The sequence below is a fragment of the Piliocolobus tephrosceles genome, chromosome 19, assembly GCF_002776525.5.
Source record: "Piliocolobus tephrosceles isolate RC106 chromosome 19, ASM277652v3, whole genome shotgun sequence".
NCBI classification, from domain to species: Eukaryota; Metazoa; Chordata; class Mammalia; order Primates; family Cercopithecidae; genus Piliocolobus; species Piliocolobus tephrosceles.
In genome coordinates, this window is record NC_045452.1 from 10,675,287 (window position 1) to 10,694,650 (window position 19,364).

Consider the following 19,364-nt stretch of genomic DNA (forward strand, 5'->3'; position numbering starts at 1 on the left):
ATAAGCATAGAAAAAAAGCACATGGCCCAGCAAGCACCGCAACAGTCACAAAGCTCAACTTGGACGGCAATGATGGTGTCAATGACTTTTCCATAATGCGTGTTATGAATTGTGTGCTTTGAAAAACACTGTCACTTCTAATGAAGCTCTGTGCCCTTGCGAGCCTGGGGCTCTACTCCAAGCTGGGCCCTGCTGGCTATGTACCTCCTACCTCCCACACCAGGCCCCTTGGCTGGCCTGTCCCTAGTGAGACCTTGCCTCATGCCTGTAATCCCAACACTTTGGGAGGCTGAGGCAAGATGATTGCTTGAGCCCAGGAGTTTAAGACCAGCCTGGGCAACATAGCGAGACCTTGTCTCTACAAATAATTTTTTTTTTAAATTTGCCATGTGTGGTGGTGCGTCCCTGTGGTCCCAGCTACTTGGAAGGCTGAGGCAGAAGGATCGCTTAAGCCCAGGTGGTTGAGGCTGCATGAGCTGTGATGGTACCACTGCATTCCAGCCTGGGCAACAGAGCAAAACTCCATCTCAAAAAAAAAATAGGGAGGGGTCCTAGTGAGACCCTGTCTTCCTCTTCAGGTGGCCATGCTGACTGTCACAGAGCGGCCAGCGCCTCCAACACCAGCTACCCCTGAGGACCCTGCCCCACTCTGGGGCCCTCCTCCTGCCCAGGGCAGCCCCGGAGATGGAGGCCTCCCGGGTGAGTGTCAGACTCAGACTTGCCTGTGGGAATGAGCAGTGGGTTGGGAATTGGGGAAGTGGGATTCTGGTCCCCACCCTGTCACTGACTCCCAAATTAACCCTCTAGTGGGCCTCAGTCTTCCCATTTCCCATTTCTTAGACCCGCCTAAGAGGACCGTCTCCTGGGACTCCTGAAAGCTGCAGTCCCTGGAGACCAAGCAGCCCCAGCAGACCCTGCCTGGAGGTCGGGGGGAGTTGGGAGTGGGGATTCTGGATGAGCCTCCCTCCCCAGGCCCAGCGGGGACACTGACCTCTGCCTACCCCCCCACCCCAGGGCTGCCAGGAGCCATAGAGAGTGTTAGGGTCCCGCTGCTTCCCCGAAATGGTAGGTGCTGGTTGGGGGGCTGGGGCCAGGGGGTGGGGATCAAGAGCAGATCTGGAGCTGCCAGTCTGATATGATTTACCCCCCAGAACAAGTCGGTGCTCGGGGGCTGCCCGGGCCCACCGGCCCCAAGGGAGATGCCGGCAGCCGGGGCCCAATGGGGATGAGAGGCCCACCAGGTGAGTGCCCGCAACGTTGCTCCACAGCTCCTCTGGCCACCCCCCAACCAGGTGGGCCCTTCCCCGCTCCTGACATGGCCAGGATGGCCTGGGCCCTTTCATCTGTTTGCCTCTTCACTCAACATCCCGCCAGGGAGTGCCCCGCCCACACCTGGGCTCCATGAAATCCTCTCTTACGTTCACTCGACTCACATTCCCTGGGCACCTACACTTAGCAGGCTCTGAGCTGGGCACTGGGTGGGGTCAGACATGTCCCTGCCCTTCTGGAGCTTCCAGACCGCTGGGAGCAGGCCTGGGCAGAGGAGAAGCAGCAATGCTTGCTCCATGTGACCAGGGTTTCTATGAGGGACTTTGGGGGTTTGGGAGCCCCAAGGAAGGAAGACCCAGACTGGATGAGGTGGAGGACTGGGAGCTGTGCTCATCCCCCTGTTAGACAACCAGGGAGCCTAGGTCTATGGACTGTGGGGCCCTCTTTCATACCCACCACTCCAGGCTGCCTTGTCCTGTCGCTTAAGGCCACCCTCGGCCTCCCTGCCTCCTGTATACCCACAAATCCCTGTGATTCTATTGCAGGTCCACAGGGCCCCCCAGGGAGCCCTGGCCGGGCTGGAGCTGTGGGTAACCCTGGAGAGAGGGGACCTCCTGGGCCACCAGGGCCTCCTGGCCCCCCTGGGCTCCCAACCCCTGTTGGGCCACCCCACACCTGGATCTCCCAGCATGGTGAGTCCCCACAGGTAGAGGTGGGGATGGAGTAGCCATCAGCACAGTGCCCGCTACCATCTGCCAGATGCCTTCTGTGTGCCAGCCCTGCTCATGGTAGGCCAGGTGTGACCCAGTCCTCCAGCAGGCGCTGTTGTCCTCCTGTGTTTACAGATGAGGAACACTGAGGACCAGAGAGGGGAGGTGGCTTGCCAGGGTCCCACAGCCCCGGCGTAGGGGAACGGCTTCAAACGGGCTGCCTCCAGAACCTGTGCTTAGAGCCACCAGGCATCAGGCCGTCCTGAGCCTTGGAACTGGCTGGAATCCAGTTCTCAGAGCACTGGGAAGCAAAAGACCTGGCAGCAGGAAGCGAGCTCTGAGCTCCCAAGGCCACAGGCCTGGCCCCTCCTCCAGGCCCTGATGCACGTCCTTGGCTTCTTCCCTTTGGCAGCCCAGCCTGACCTGCCCATGGACTGCCAGGGGTCAGAATGTGGAGCGCCAGATTTCAGCCTCTTTTCCATCGTGTCTTTGGTGCACACCATTCATTCATTCTGCCATCCCAGCATTCATTCCATCTCGCTATCCATACAGTGGGGACAATGACACTGCCAGCCTCCCAGACCTGTGTAACACCCATGTACAGAAGCCTGGCACACAGTAGGTGGTGGATAAATGGTTTCTTTTATTGCCATTCCCATTCGGCAGTGACAGTACAGGCTCTGAAAAGTGGAGAGTGTTGCTGGATGTCACCAGCTAGGTTGCAGTGGGGTTAGAACCCACATCTCCCTGCTTCCTGGTCTTGCGAGACCAACACTCTCCACACTCCTCACGCTGGGAGCAGGTGCCCAGGTGATACCAGCCATGCTGCAGGCTGCCCCATGGGGCAGTCCAAGCTGTCTTGGCAGAGGTGGCAGGTGAAGACTAACCACCCCACTCTACCCAGCTCTACTCACTCATCATCTTTGCTCACCCAGGAGACCCACTGCTGTCCAACACCTTCACTGAGACCAACAACCACTGGCCCCAGGGACCCACTGGGCCTCCAGGCCCTCCAGGGCCCATGGGTAAGTTGAGTCCAGGCCTGGGGTAAGGGGTGGAGTTGATAGATGGCAGAGGGAATAGGGTTTGGGGCTGTCAGGAGGGAGCTGATGGGGCACTTCCTGAGATTGTACTTTGTTCTGGCCCTTAGGACATCCTGTCTTTTTCCAGGTCCCCCTGGGCCTCCTGGCCCCACAGGTGTCCCTGGGAGTCCTGGACACATAGTGAGTAGTTCTCCTTGTACTCTCACCCATGTGTCTGTCCATCTTTCCATCTATCCATACATCCGTCCATCATCCACCCTTGTATCTATCTATCCATCCATCCATTCATTCTTCCATTCATTCATTCAATAAGTATTTATTGAGCACTTAATATGCAAACTACCTTCCATAAATCTTATTCAATCCAAGTAATGAGAACCATGTATTGTTATCACCTAAAACCAAGAAAAGTGGAGATTCTTGCCCTGGGGCTGTGGCCAGCACATGGCAACTTCCGTGAGTTGTGGTGGGACTATCTGACTCCAGGATCAGATCTTTTAACACTGAGCTGTATGAACTGACTGCTGTGTGCTTGGTGTATGGTGAAGAACCCAGAGGCCCAGACCAAGCTAGAGCACCCTCCCCAGCACCTCTGTTCCCAAGCCCCTGCCCACTCCATCCTGCCCCAACACAAGGCTGAGGCCCTGTCTTGTTGCTCAGGGACCCCCAGGCCCAACTGGACCCAAAGGAATCTCTGGCCACCCAGGAGAGAAAGGCGAGAGAGTGAGTACTCAGGTGGCCCCAGGTGGGGGAATTCTGGTGAGTCCTGAGGGTCCCAGGTCAGAGCCCTCAACAGCTGACACCATTCATCTCCTCCCTCCTACACAGGGACTGCGTGGGGAGCCTGGCCCCCAAGGCTTTGCTGGGCAGCGGGTAAGTGTTGCTGTCTGTCCTGCAGTCATCCCTGCAGGATCCCATAGTCCCAAATTCTTCCTCTGACTCCATCCCCTGCAGCCAGAGCTTCTGATCCTCCCTGTTTTGTCATTTATTCTCAGATGCTCCCTGTCTCTGAGACTCATTGTCCTCTTTGGATCAGGCTGCCTCTGTCTCTGTCACTCTGGCTCTCTGTTTCTCTGTATCTCTCTTTCCCTCTGCATGTCTGTCTCTTTGACTCTGCATTTCATTTACACTCTATCTCTCCAATTCTGATTGTAGATCTGTTCATTTCTCTCTTTAATATGATCAATTTTGCTTTATGTATTTTGAGTCTTTGTTATTAGGTGCATTCACATTTAGTCTTTTAATGTCTCCTTGGTCATTTTACCTTTATGAAATTAATATCTTTATCTCTGATAATACTTGTCTTGAATCTTCTTTGTGTGCTTTTAATAGCACACCAGCTTTCTTATGCTTGGCATTTGCATGTTATATCTTTTTTTTTATCCTTTTCCTTTCAGCCTGTAACTTTATATTTAAAGTGCATCATGGCCGGGTGTGGTGACTCATGCCTGTAATCCCAGCACTTTGGGAGGCCAAGGCAGGTGAATCACTTGAGCTCAGGAGTTCAAGACCAGCCTGGGCAACATGACAAAACCCTTTCTCCAAAATATGTATATAAATTTTCTTAAATGTAAGAAAGTGTGGGCCAGGCACAGTGGCTCACACCTATAATCCCAGCACTTTGGGAGGCCAAGGCAGGTGGATCACCTGAGGTCAGAAGTTCAAGACCAACCTGGTCAACATGGTGAAACCCCATCTCTACTAAATATACAAAAATTAGCCAGGTGTGGTGGTAGGCACCTGTAATCCCAGCTACTCAGGAGGCTGAGGCAGGAGAATCACTTGAACCTGGGAGGCAGAGGTTGCAGTGAGCTGAGATTGCGCCATTGCGCTCCAGCCTGGGCAATAAGAGCAAGATTTTGTCAAAAAAAAAAAAAAAGAAATGCATCATATGACTTGGGTCTTGCTGTTTAAAAACAGTTTGACTGTTTAGTTAATTTATATTTAATGATATGTATTATTGATTAATTAATTGATATGGTTCCGTTTAAGTTAACCATCTTGCTGTTTATGTTCTATTTACTCCTTCTGTTTTGTGTTTCTTTTTTCTCTTTTCTTTACTTGTCTTCTTTTGGATTGAGTACTCTTTTATTCCTTTTTTATTTTATAGAGACAGGGTTTCCCTGTGTGCCCAGGCTGGACTCAAACTCCTGGGCACATAGTGAATGAAGTGCCTTAAGTGATCCTCCTGCCTCAGCCTTCCAAGTATCTGGGACTACAGGTGTGCGCCATCGTGCCTGACTTAAAATCTTCTCTTTCTAAAATTAATTCTCTTTCTAGAATTAAAGCTATTCTTGCTTTCTTTTGATTAGAGTTAGCATGCTATATCTTTCTCCATCCCTTTCCTTTTTTTTTTTTTTTTTTTTTTTTGATGCAGGGTCTTTCTCTGTCACCTAGGTTGGAGTGCAGCGGTGCAATCATTGTTCACTGTAGCCTCAACTTCCCTGGCTCAGGCAATCCTCACACTTCAGCCTCCTGAGTAGCTGGGACCACTTGCATGTACCACCATGCCCAGTTAACTTCCATTCCTTTACATTTAACCTGTTTTGTGGTTATATTTAAAGTCAGTTTATTGTAGACAACATATAGTTGGGTCTTATTTTTTGGTCCATTCTAACAATTCTCATCTTTTAATTGCTGTATTTAGGCCATTGACATTTAAAGTGATTATTGAGGCCCAGCATAGTGGCCCACACTTGTAATTCCAGCACTTCAGGAGGCAAGGCAGGAGGATCACTTGAAATCAGGAGTTTGAGACCACAGTGGGCAATAAAATGAGACCCTGTTTCTATAAAACAAATTTTAAAATTGGCTGGATGTGGCAGTGTGCACCTGTAGATTCAGCTGCCTGAGAGGCTGAGCTGGGAGGATTGCTTGAGCCCAGGAGTTGAAGGTGACAGTTATAATTGTTTTACTGCATTGCAGCCTGAATGACAGAACCAGACCTTGCCTCTAAAAAATAGCTAAATAGTCTGTGCACACTGGCTCACACCTGTAATCCCAGCACTTTGGGAGGCAGAGGCAGGTGGATCACCTGAGGTCAGGAGTTTGAGACCAGCCTGGCCAACATGGTGAAACCCCGTCTCTACTAAAAACACAAAAATTAGCCAGGTGTGATGGTGCACTCCTGTAATCCCAGCTCCTTAGGAGGCTGAGGCGGGAGAATTGCTTGAACCTGGGAGGCGGAGGTTGCAGTGAGCCGAGATCCTGCCACTGCACTCCAGCCTGAGCGACAGAGTGAGGCTCCATCTCAAAAAAAAAAAATCAGTAAAATAAAAAATAACTAAATAAATGAAGTGATTATTTATATAGTTGGGTTAATAGCTATCGTATTACTATTTGCTTTTATCTTTTTTATTTTTTGAGGCAGAGTTGCTCTGTCACCCAGGCTGGAGTCCAGTGGCTCGATCTCGGCTCACTGCAATCTCTGCCTCCCGGGTTCAAGCAATTCTTCTGCGTCAGCCTCCTGAGTAGCTGGGACTACAAGTGCCTGCCACCATACCCGGCTAATTTTTGTGTTTCTAGTGGAAATGGGGTTTCACCGTCTTGGCCAGACTGGTCTTGAACTCCTAACCTTGTGATCCACCAGCCTTGGGTTGGCGTGCCAAAGTGCTAGATTTACAGGTGTGAGCCACCATGCCTGGCTACTATTTTCTATTTGTTGTCCTTGTTCTTTGTTCCTATTTTTGTCTGCCACACTTTTTCTGCTTTTTTTTTTTTTTTTGGCTTTATTTATTTATTTATTTATTTATTTATTTTCTTTTGAGACAGAGTCTTGCTGTCTCACCCAGGCTGTAGTGCAGTGGTGCAGTCTCTGCTACTGCAACCTCTGCCTCCCGGGTTCAAGCAATTCTCTTGCCTCAGCCTCCCGAATAGCTGGGACTACAGGCACCCGCCACCCTGCCTGGCTAATTTTTGTATTTTTATTAGAGACAGGGTTTCACCATGTTGGCCAGACTGGTCTCGAACTCCCAACCTCAGGTGAGCCACCCACCTTGGCCTCCCAGAGTGCTGGGGTTACAGGCGTGAGCCACCATGCCCAGCCTTGGTCCTCCTTTCTTTATGTAAAATCTGAGTTTCTGACATATAATTTTTGTCCTCTCTGAAGAACTACTTTTATTTTTTCCCAGTTGGCTTTATTTGTGATTCTAGAATTGGACAATACTTCATTCCATAAAATAAAATAAGCACTCTGCTGAAGAACTTCTTTTAATGTTTCCTACAAGGCAGATCTACTGACAAAAATTCCCTCACTTTTTGTTTGTCTGAGAATCTTCATTTCCCTTTCATTTATGAAGGGTAATTTTTCAGGGTAAAGATTTCTAGGTTGATGTGTTTTTGTCCTCTTAATACTTTGTGTATTACTCTCCACTCTCTTGCTTGCATGGTTTCTGCACAGTTGGATGTAATTCTTATTGTTGCTCCTCTGCAAGAAAGATATTTTTTCCTTCTGTTTTCTCTTCAGTATTTTTTATCTTTGATTCTCTGAAATTTGTTTTTTTTTTTTTTTTTTTTTTTGAGACAGAGTCTCGCTCTATCGTCCGGGCTGGAGTGCAGTGGCTGGATCTCAGCTCACTGCAAGCTCCGCCTCCCAGGTTTACGCCATTCTCCTACCTCAGCCTCCCGAGTAGCTGGGACTACAGGCTCCCGCCACCTTGCCCGGCTAGTTTTTTGTATTTTTTTTTAGTAGAGACGGGGTTTCACCATGTTAGCCAGGATGGTCTCGATCTCCTGACATCGTGATCCGCCCGTCTCGGCCTCCCAGAGTGCTGGGATTACAGGCTTGAGCCACTGCGCCCAGCCTCTCTGAAGTTTTTTTAAAAATTATTATTGTTATTGAGACAGGGTCTCACTCTGTCACCCAGCCTTCTGAGTTCAAGGGATCCTCCCGCCTCCACCTCTTGAGTAGCTGGGACTACTGGCATGTGCCACACCTGGCTATTTTTTTTTTTTTTTTTTTTGAGACGAAGTCTCACTCTTGTCCCCCAGGCTGGAGTGCAATGGCGTGATCTTGGCTCACTGCAACCTCCGCTTCCTGGGTTCAAGCAATTCTCCTGCCTCAGCCTCCCAAGTAGCTGGGATTATAGTCACCTGCCACCACATCTGGCTAATTTTTTGTATTTTTAGTAGAGAGAGCATTTCACCATGTTGGCCAGCCTGGTCTCAAACTCCTGACCTCAGGTGATCCGCCCACCTCAGCCTCCTAAAGTGCTGGGATTACAGGCATGAGCCACCACGCCTGACATTTTTTTTTTTTTTTTTTTTTAGAAGCAAGGTCTCACTATGTTGCCCAGGCTGGTCTTTCTGGCCGCTAGTGATCCTCTTGCCTTGGCCTCCCAAAGTGCTGGGGTTACAGATGTGAGCCACTGCACCCAGCCTGATTTTCTGAAGTTTGGATATGATATGTGTATGTGTCATTTTGTGGCATTTATCCTATATGGTGTTCCTTAATCTTCCTAGATCTGTGGTTTTGGTGTCTGACATTTTTTGGGGAGAGAACTCTGTCATTATTACTTTAAATATTGCTTGTGTTTCTTTCTCTTTTCTCCTTCTGGCATTCCATTATTCATATTTACGTCTTTTGTAGTTGTCTCACAGTTCTTGGATATTCTGTTCTATTGTGTCAGCCTTTTTTCTCTTTGCATTTCAGTTTTGAAAGTTTCCATTGTCATATCATCAGGCTTAGAGATTCTTTCCTCAGCCATGTCCAGTCCACTAATAAGCCCATCAAAGGCATTCTTTATTTCTGTTACAGTGCTTTTTATCCCTACCACTTATTTTTAATTATTTCTTAGAATATCTTTTTTCTCTTTTTTATTTATTTTATTTTATTTTATTTTATTTTATTTTATTTTATTTTATTTTATTTTATTGAGACAGAATCTCGCTCTGTCGCCCCCTGGGCTGGAGTGCAGTGGCCGGATCTCACACTGCAAGCTCCGCCTCCCGGGTTTACGCCATTCTCCTGCCTCAGCCTCCCGAGTAGCTGGGACTACAGGTGCCCACCACCTCGCCCGGCTAGTTTTTTGTATTTTTTAGTAGAGACGGGGTTTCACAATGTTAGCCAGGATGGTCTCGATCTCCTGACCTCATGATCCGCCCGTCTCGGCCTCCCAAAGTGCTGGGATTACAGGCTTGAGCCACCGCGCCGGGCCTTATTTTTATTTTTTTAAATGTAGCGGCAGGGTTTTACCATGTTACCCAGGCTGGTCTCAAACTCCTGAGTTTAAGCAGTCTACCCACCTCAGCCTCCCAAAGTGTTGGGATTACAGGCATGAGCCACCACACTCAGGCCTTTCTTAGAATTTCCTTCTTTCTGCTTATACTCCATCTCTTCTTGTAGGTTGTCTACTTTTTCCATTAATTCCCTTAGCATGTTAATCGTAGATTTTTAAAATTCCTGGCCTGATAATCTGAACATTTCTGCCATTATCTAATGCTGGTTCTGATGTTTGTTGAATCTCTTCAAACTGTGTTTTTGCCTTTTAGTGTGCCTTGTAATTTTTCACTGGAAGGTAGATGTAACGTACTGTGCAAAAGAACTGCAGTAGATAGGCCTTTAGTAATGTAGTGAGAAGGTATGAGGGGAAAGGAAGTGTTCTGGAGTCCTATGATTAGATCTCAGTCTTTTTTTTTTTTTTGAGGCAGAGTCTCACTCTGTCTCCCAGGCACTGGAGTGCAGTGGCTCGATCTTGGCTCACTGCAACCTCCGCCTCCTGGGTTCAAGTGATTCTCATGCATCAACCTCCCAAGCAGCTGGGACTACAGGTGCCCACCACCACACCTGGCTAATTTTTTTGTATATTAGTAGAGTTGAGGTTTCACCATGTTGGCCAGGCTGGTCTTGAACTCCTGAGCTCAGGCAGTCCACCCACCTTGGCCTCCCAAGGTGCTAGGACCGTAGGTTAGATCTGTTGGAGAAGTGAGGCCATAGGCAAGGTGTGAGCCACTGCGCCCAGCCTAGACCTCAGTCTTTAGATGAGCTTGTGCCCTTGGACTGTGAACTTCACCAGTGTGTCTCAGTTGTTGTTGTTTTGTTTTGTTTTGTTTTGTTTTGTTTTTGTTTGGGGGTTGTTTTGCCTCTTAGGTGGGACAGGTTGTCTAGAGGGGGTTAGAGTTGGATATTTCCCTTCCTTCACATGGAAATTAGAGGGAGCTGGAAGTGGGCATTTCACCTCCTCCAGGTTGGTTAGTGTTGGGAGAAAAGCTGAATGTTGGGAGAGAAGCTGAGGCGGGGCTTGCATGTCTGACATAACATGAAAGAGCCTTGGAACATGTCTGGGGTCCAGGGTCAAGAACCCCTCGTGGCCTTTGGAACACCAAACTCCGTGCTAAAGGGTGGAAAGCTACCTGCTGCACCATAGTCTAAGCCCAGGGCATAAAACCCCTTGTGACTTGGATGGAATCCAGGGCTCAGGGCATAAAACCCCTTGTGGCCTCTGGAATGTGTCTAGACTTGCTGGCTCCTTGCTTCTAGCACTCCCAGTACCTTAAGTAGCAGAACATGTTCCATATGCTTCAAAGAAAATGCTAAACTGTCACAGCTGTAAATCATGTGCTTCATGCATTGCTTTCTCTCAACCCCTACATCCTCACCACTTGTTTCTTTGTTTGATCACCAATAAATAGCATGGGCTCCCAGAGCTCAGGGCCTTCACAGCCTCCATACTTGCGTTGGCCCCCTGCACCCACTTTCTCTCTCAAACTGTCTTCCCATTCCTTTGACTCTGCCGGACTTTATTGCCCCCATGAGCTGGTGTTGGGTCCGATCATCGCAACAGGTTAGGATCTGGTAAAGTAGTTTCTCCTGAGGTAGGCTTTGTTCAGAAGAGAATGCTTTGAGTGGTTCAAAATGGTGCCTCATCTCCTCTCCCTGCTGGAAGGACAAGGCATTTTTCTCTGATATTCACTGTGAGGGCCTTGTAGAGCTCCTTGAGGTAAAACTCACCAAAGGAGGGATGTGGGCCTATGACTGGGTCCCCCTGGAGTTTTTAACCCTAAGACCTGTCTACACTGAGCCTCTAGAAGTTCATCAATTACAGTTTAGGTTTTCCTATCCTGGCCCTGGTTCCTCTGGAGGTTTGTGCTTGTGGGTTTCTGCTTTAGCAAGCTATGATAGTCTGGATTTGCCTCTCCAGCTTTGGGGGCAGTGGTTTGCCTATGGCCTCACTTCTCCAACAGATCTAAGAAGAGCCGTTGATTTTTCAGCTTTTTCAACTTTCCACTTTTTGTTAAGATGGAATGACAACTTCGAAGGTCTTTTTTTGAGATGACTCTCGCCCTTGTTCCCCAGGCTGGAGTGCAGTGGTACGATCTCGGCTCACTGCAACCTCTGCCTCCTGGGTTCAAGCAATTCTCCTGCCTCAGCCTCCAGAGTAGCTGGGATTACAGGCACCTGCCACCATACCCAGCTAATTTTCATATTTTTAGTAGAGACGGGGTTTCGCCATTTTGGTCAGGCTGGTCTCAAACTCCTGACCTCAGACGATCCGCCTGCCTCGGCCTCCCAAAGTGCTAGGATTACAGGCGTGAGCCACTGCACCCAACCAACAACTTCTAAGCTCTTTACATGCCAGGTTGGAACCCAGAAGTCTGTTTTGTTTTTAAATCAAATTTGGAAAAAAAAAAAAAAAAGGTCAACATTTCCTCAAACATTTTTTTTCCATTTCTGCTCTCCAGTCTGTCCTTCTGGAACGCCACTGATTTTCTCCCATGAGTCACTGAAGTTCTGTTCGTTTTTTAAAAAATCTTTGTCTCTCTTTGCTTTATATTTCTTTATTTTACTTTTTTGAGATAGGATCTTGCTCTGTCACCCAGGCTGGAGTGCAATGGCGTGATCACAGCTCACTGCAGTCTTGAGCTCCTGGGCTCAAGCAATCCTCCCACCTCAGCCTCCTGAGTAGCTGGGACTACAGGTGCACACGACCACACCTGGCTTGTGTTTTTGTTTGGTTTTTGTTTTTTCATTTTAAAGTAGAGATGGGTCTTGCTATGTTGCTCAGGTTGGCCCCAAAGTCCTGGTCTCAAGCTGTCCTCCCACCCTTGACCTCCCAAAGTGCTAGGACTACAGGCTGTCTCTGTACTTTAGTTTAAATTATTCCATTGGCCTACGTACAAGTTGATTGTTTACTTCTTCTGTTGTGTCCAATCTTATATTAATTTCATCTGATAATTTTTTATTTCCAGTATTATCATTTTCACTTCCGGGATTTCCATTTGATTCTTTTTTACAATGTATAGATCTCTCCTAAAATTCTCCATCTTATCACCCATGGTATCAATTTCAGTAGATTATTTAACATATTAATCATAGATATTTTAAACTCCTTTGCTAATTCTAACATCTAGGTTGGCTGTGGATCTATTTCTATTGGCTGATTTTTCTCTTCAATATGCGTCACATTTTCCTGTGTCTTCATGTCTAGTAATTTTTTGTTGCACACTGGACAAAGGAGATAATATGTTGAAAAGACTTTAAATTCTGTTAGCATCTCCTGAAGAGTATTGAGTTTTATTCTAGAACAGTTAAATTATTGATGGGTCATCTTGCTCTTTTAGAGGCTTACTTGTAGGCTTTATCAGAGAGAATCTCTGGTTTTGCTCTTAGTCCTAGGAAAAATCCCTTAATCCTGAGATAGAGTCTTTATTCCTAAGCCATGGCGGTTCTGGAGTTTCATTGGAAAGCTTTAGGTGTTCACAAGCACCTCTAACTTGGTTGGACTTGAACTCAAAACTCTGTCTCCTATATGGTGGGCAATTTTTGGCAATTTTAGTCAGTTCTACCAATCTGTTGGTTCTCCCCCACTGGGCTCCTTAGAGTGTTGCCCTGTGATAGGGCAATCCAGGGACCATCCAAGTGTTAGAAAGGAACATTTACACAGATTTAGTTCCCCCACTTGTGGCTCCCTGCTTCCCAGTATTTCTCATCAATTTCTTGCTTCCCTGGCAACCTCAACCTCTGACTCCTCAGGCCAATAAAACTGAAACTTTCTGCTTGAGCTCTGTTTTGCCAGGCTGATGGGGCTGGGGTGCACCCTCTGAGGAAAAGGTATAAGCATATGGATTTTACCCAGTGCCATTCCCTTATTTTAAGGGTTAAATATTCTCCAGTTTCTGGCTGCTTTTTATTATTTTCTGTTGCCTTCAAGAAGTTCGTTTTTGCTTTGTATCCAGTACAAGCTACTTTCTGTCTGTTTCTCTAAGTTTTTCTCCCTCTCCCCTCTCTTTTTCCTCCCTCTTTTTTTCCCCTCCCTTTCTGTCTCCTTCCCTTCCTCACTGCTGCTATCTCTTTCTCCCCTTGTAGGGGGAACCTGGCCCCAAGGGAGACCCTGGTGAGAAGAGCCACTGGGTAAGCTCTGGTCTGGCATTGGCCTCTTCCTGCCTTCTCAGCCCTAGGTACTCAAGAGAGTATTCCCTCCCCAGGAGGCCCTGGGAGTGGGAGCACCCCATCCACATCCCCACTGCAGCCTGGTCTCCCAGACAGGAGCCTTGGCAATTCTCAGCCTCAACTCCCTCCCCGATCTTGTTGCTCCCAACCGGGCAGGGCCGCCCTATCAGCAGACCCCATGCCTTCTGTCTCAGTCTCTGTCCCTGTCTCCACCTCCCTCTGTGGCCTTTCCAGGCCAGGGTGGCTCTGCCTGTTCCTCCTGGATGGATTGGGCTGACCCAGGCTAGACTGCATCCCCTACCTCCATAGCCCCCTCCCAGCAATGGCTTGGCTTGCTCCCTTGTCTGCAGAACAAAGGGAAGAACGAAGACAATGTCTACATAGGAGCATGGGATAGGGGACCTAGGAAAGGGGCCTAGAAATGACAAGGTACCTAGGAGCCACGTAGTAAAAGGGATGGGGAACTAGATACCACCATACACATTGGAAATGCACGAAGCCTGTGAAGAGACTCCTCGAAACTGCTATGTACACGTTTAACGTGGTTAATGAGGCCAGGTGACCTAGACTTCTCTATACTTAAAGGACCTATAGTTTACACAAGGTCCTAGACACCATCACATACATAGGAGACCCATGATGGATGAGAAGAGAAGCCTAGAAACTCTCACATTTATAGGAGACAGAGTAAATGAGAAGGGGGACAAGAAGGGGGAAACCACACACCCCAGAATCTCATGATTAATGTGGGGTCCTAGAAACCTTCACAATCGTCCAGGGTGCGGTGGCTCATGCCTGTAATCCCAGTACTCTGGGAGGCTGAGGCAGGTGGATCACTTGAGGTCAGGAGTTCGAGACCAGCCTGGCCAATGTGGCAAAACCCCCATCTCTAAAATACAAAAAAAAAAAATACAAAAATACAAAATCAGCCTAAAAGTTTTGGGCTAAAAATACAAAAATTAGCTGGACGTGGTGGTGAGCACCTGTAGTCCTAGCTATTCAGGAGGCTGAGGCAGGGGAATCACTTGAACCCAGGAAGCAGAGGTTGCAGTGAGCTGAGATCGTGCCACTGCACTCTGGCCTGGGCGACAGAGAGAGACTCTTGTCTCAAAAAAAAAAAAAAAAAAGAAAAGAAAAGAAAGTAGAAACCTTCACAATCATTGGAGATCATTGCAGGGAAGGGATTTTTGGGTCAGGGCCTAGAAATCTACTCACCCAAGAGAAGTGGGAGAAAGATGAGGACCCTAAAACATACCGTACCCAAAAGCCCCATGACACGGGCATCTGGAAACCATCACTGACAGAGGAGACATCTGGAAAATGGACAGAGTGGAGGCAGACACTCCTTCAGAAGAGAGAGACAACTAGGAAGCTCTTTTTGGGGGGTGGTATTGTGACTCCCCCTCCACATGCAGTCTGGATGGGACACCCTACTTCCTGGCAGTCACAAGTTAGTGAGGATGTGGGTGGCACCCCGTGCCTGCCTTGCCCTCTCAGTTCTTGATTGTGGGGTCAGTGATGGATACAGCCGTGGGAGCCCCCTACCCTGCACGAGTCTTCCCCTGTGTCTGCCTATGACTTCTGGGGACCTGCTACCTCTCCACTTAGCCTCTCCTGGCCCCTACTGCCCTGAATCTCCTCCTACCCCATGCCCATCCTCCGTAGCTCCAGAACCTCTTAATACTGCCAGTATGGGCATGAGCTGAGCTGGGGTCAGGTAGACCCATGCGAGCCTGACCCTCTGTCTCCCCTAGGCTACTTGGTGGCCTCTCCCAGAGGCCCTTGGTCTGGGAACACATTTACCACCCAGCCCAGGAGGGATGGGAGATATTGCGCAGTCCCTTCCCTTCATGAGAACCCCCGGCAAGATGCCCTGGCCACCCTAGACCAGTCCTTGAACCCAGAACCACCTGTGGGCTCCCCACAAGAGGTAGCAGGGCCCCTGCCCACCCACCTTCCTGCCCCTCTTCTACCTGCATTTCTGCCCCTGCTTGCTGCTTGCCTGGGAGGGGATCTGCTGAGCTGGGGGTTGCATGAGGCTTTGGGGGCTGGGGGAACAGCTCTGTTGGGGACAGGTGGGAATGAGGTTCAGTGCTGGCAAGGTCCCCGAGGGCTCCTATGTACACTTCACCAACCAACTCCCTTAGTGCAGCTTGCAGACGGGCGTTCTGGCTGTGGCCCGGCAGTGACACCTGGTGGTCATGATAGTGCACTGCAGGAACTGGAGTGACTACGCTGGGCCTGCCCACCGGAATCGAAGCTCTTACCCCTTATTCAGACAGGGAAACTGAGGCCCGACTCTGCAGAGAGAATCCTTGGCAGAGCGGGAACTGGAGCCCTGACTTTTAAGCTTCTAGGTCCAGAGAACCAGCTACCATTCCCCAAGCATCTCCTCCTTGGGTACCAGACCTGGGGCGGGGCACTGTGGACACAGATGCAGTTCAGACACAGTCCCCACCCTCAGGGTGGTCACAGTGAGGTGGGGTGAAAAAGACCTATAATCAGCAGCTACAGGACTGTCAACTTCATAAACACTTCACACTTTAGCATCCTCCCGGAGGAGCCAGGTGAAGCCTGAAAGGTGCATTAACCAGGCACAGGGTGTCCAGGCAGAGGTGGGGGTACAACAGGTGCATAGCCCCTGCGGCAAGAGGGAGCCTTGGATATTTGAGGAGCTGCAAATACTTGGAGTGGCATTGTGACAGGCAGAGAGTGGGACAGAGGCCAAAGGCAGGAGGCCACATTCAGGAATTTGGGCTTTGTTCTAGGGCAGTGGGGAGGCATTGAAGGCTTTAGAAGCAGGGAAATGATGTGGTCAGGTTTTTTTTTTATTTATTTGCAAAAATGCCCCTGGTTGCCATGGCAAATGGATGGGAGAAGCAGAAGACAGTAGGTAGGGAGCTGTTGTGGTCATCCTGGTGAGAGTCTGAGCCGAGCAAGGGGTGGGAGCCAGTGAGGACAGACAGCCATCAATGGAGCAAAAAGACACTTGTGTGCTGGTTTGGCTGCAAAAGGGAGTGAGGAGTCAAGGGAGACTTCAAATAGCAAAAGAGAACCAGGAGAAGCAAGCAGGCTGAGTTTTGTCTGTGAACCAACGGGAGGAGTCTGTGTTACAGCCAAGTAGGGGCGTCCAGCAGGCCCAGACACTTAGATCTGAAGTGCAGAGGGCAGGCGGGGCTGGAGGAGACTGGGTTGTCATCAGTGCAAACATCAGGCCATCTGTCTGAGGGAGTTCCAAACAATGGATTTTAAAAACACTTATGCCCAGATTTTTCTTTTTAATTTTATGTTTTAAAAAATACAGACAAGACCTCACTGTGTTTCCCAGGCTGGTCTCAAACTCCTGGCCTCAAGTGATCCTCCTACCTCAGGCTCCCACAGCGTTGGGATTACAGGTGTGAGTCGCTGCACCTGGCCTCCCCAGTATTTTTATTTTTTTATTTTTATTTTATTTTTTTCCTTTTTCATTGAGACAGAGTCTCTATCACCCAGGCTGGAGTGCAACAGCTCGATCTCAGCTCACTGCAGCCTCTGCCTCCTGGGTTCAAGCAATTCGTATGCTTCAACCACCTGAGTAGTTGGGACTCTGTAGCCACTCCTGGCTAATTTTTGTATTTTTAGTAGAGATGGGGTTGTACCATGTTGGCCAGGCTGGTCTTGAACTCCTGGCCTCACATGATCCACCCACCTCGGCCTCCCAAAGTGCTGGGATTACAGGTGTGAGCCACTGAACCCAGCCATTTTGCATTTTGATATACAGAAAAGTTGGTACAATGAATGTCATTCTACCCTTCCTGTAGATGGACCAATTATTGTTACAGCCGTGTGCCGCTTAATAATGGGGATATGTTCTGGGAAATATGTCATGAGATGATTTCGTGGTGGCATGAGTGTCATACAATATACGTACACAAACCTGGATGGAATAGCCTGCGGCACTCCTCATCTGTGTGGTGTAGCCAATTGCTCCCAGACTACAAACCTAAACAGCATGTTACTATGCTAAATATTACAGGCAACTGCAACACAATCATAAGTATTTGTGTATCTAAACATAGAAAAGGTACAGTAAAAATACACTATAAAAGGTTTTTGGGTTTTTTGGGGACAGAGTCTTGCTCTTTCGCCCAGGCTAGAGTACAGTGGTGTGATTTCGGCTCACTGCAACCTCCATCTCCCAGGTTCAAGCGATTCTCTTGCCTCAGCCTCCTGGGTAGCGGGGATTACAAGCATGAGCCACCACGCCAAGCTAATTTTTTGTATTTTTAGTAGAGATGGGGTTTCACCATGTTGGCTGGCCAGGCTGGTCTCAAACTCCTGACTTCAAGTGATCTGCCCACCTCAGCCTCCCAAAGTGCTGGAATTACAGGCATGAGCCACCGTGCCTGGCCTTTTTTTTTTTTTTTTTTTTTTTTTTTGACTTTTTAAATGTTTTTACAAAAACTAAGACACAAACACACACATTAGCCTAGGCCTACACAGGGTCAGGATCATCAATATCACTGTCTCCATGTCCACCTCTTCCCCCACTGGAAGGTCTTCTGGGCAGTAACACACGTGGAGCTGTCATCTCCTGTGATAACAATGCCTTTTCCTGGAATACCTCCTGAAGAACCTGCCTGAGGCTGTTTCACAATTAACTGTTTTTTAAATAAGTAGAAGGAGTACACTCTAAAATAACAATTTAAAGTATAGCATATGGCCAGGTGCAGTGGCTCACACCTATAATCCCAGCACTTTGGGAGGCCAAGGCAGGAGGATCACCCGAGCCCAGGAGTTCCAGACCAACGTAGGCAATGAAGTGAGACCTTGTCTGTACAAATAAAAAAATTAGCTGGATGTGATGGCATGTGCCTGTGGTCCCAGGTACTTGGGAGGCTAAGGTGGGAGGATCACTTGAGCCGGGGAGGTTGAGGCTGCAGTAAGACGAGATCACGCTACTGCACTCTAGCCTGGGCGACACAGCAAGACTCTGTCTGAAAAATAAATAAGTAAATAGGTAAAATATAGTAAATACTAGGCAATGGGAATTTTTTGGCTCCATTATAATCTTATGAGACCACTGTGGAGATATGCAATCCATCATTGACTGAAACATCATTACGTGACATATGACTGTATTGAGCCACAATTGTTCTGTCATTCTCTCTTATATATTTATAAATCTTTTTTCAAATTCATTTAAAAGTAAGCTGCACGGCCGGGCGCAGTGGCTCAAGCCTGTAATCCCAGCACTTTGGGAGGCCGAGACGGGCAGATCAGAGATCGAGACCATCCTGGCTAACACGGTGAAATCCCGTCTCTACTAAAAAAAATACAAAAAACTAGCCAGGTGAGGTGGCGGGCGCCTGTAGTCTCAGCTACTCGGGAGGCTGAGGCAGGAGAATGGCCTAAACTCGGGAGGCAGAGCTTGCAGTGAGCTGAGATCCGGCCACTGCACTCCAGTCTGGGCGACAGAGACTCCATCTCAAAAAGAAAAAAAAAAGTAAGCTGCAAAACCCAGCCACGTTTCCCCTAACATTGCAGTGTGCACCGTGAATGAACATGAACATTCTCCCACATAACCACAATACCATCGTCATACTTAAGAAAGCTAACATTGATTTAGCAAAATGATGCCATTTAATATGTGACTTACCTGTAAATTTTACCACTTGTCCCCAGATGCCTTTTTTTTTTTTTTGAGATGGAGTCTCTGTCACCCAGGCTGGAACACCAGGATGGAGTCTCTGTCACCCAGACTGGAGTGCAGTGGCATGATCTTAGCTCACTACAACCTCCGCCTCACAGGTTCAAGCCATTTTCCTACCTCTAACTCCTGAGTAACTGGGATTACAGGCGTGTGCCACCATGCCTGACTAATTTTAGTATTTTTAGTAAAGACAGGGTTTCCCCATGTTGGCCAGGCTGATCTCGAACTCCTAACCTTAGGTGATCCACCCATCTCAGCCTCCC

The 19,364-nt window shown here is 48.5% G+C and overlaps 1 protein-coding gene across 2 annotated transcripts in view; it reads left to right on the forward strand.

Annotated features, from left to right (window-relative positions):
* Positions 1-19,364, forward strand: part of EMID1 (EMI domain containing 1) — a 54,148-nt gene that overhangs the window by 24,704 nt on the left and 10,080 nt on the right. For both annotated transcript variants that reach the window (XM_023190725.2, XM_023190724.2), the window contains exons 6-13: positions 579-699; positions 1,152-1,241; positions 1,815-1,961; positions 2,915-3,004; positions 3,150-3,202; positions 3,683-3,745; positions 3,851-3,895; positions 13,326-13,370. In XM_023190725.2, coding sequence (XP_023046493.1) covers positions 579-699; positions 1,152-1,241; positions 1,815-1,961; positions 2,915-3,004; positions 3,150-3,202; positions 3,683-3,745; positions 3,851-3,895; positions 13,326-13,370 — 654 coding nt within the window. The remainder of the gene's footprint in view (positions 1-578; positions 700-1,151; positions 1,242-1,814; positions 1,962-2,914; positions 3,005-3,149; positions 3,203-3,682; positions 3,746-3,850; positions 3,896-13,325; positions 13,371-19,364) is intronic.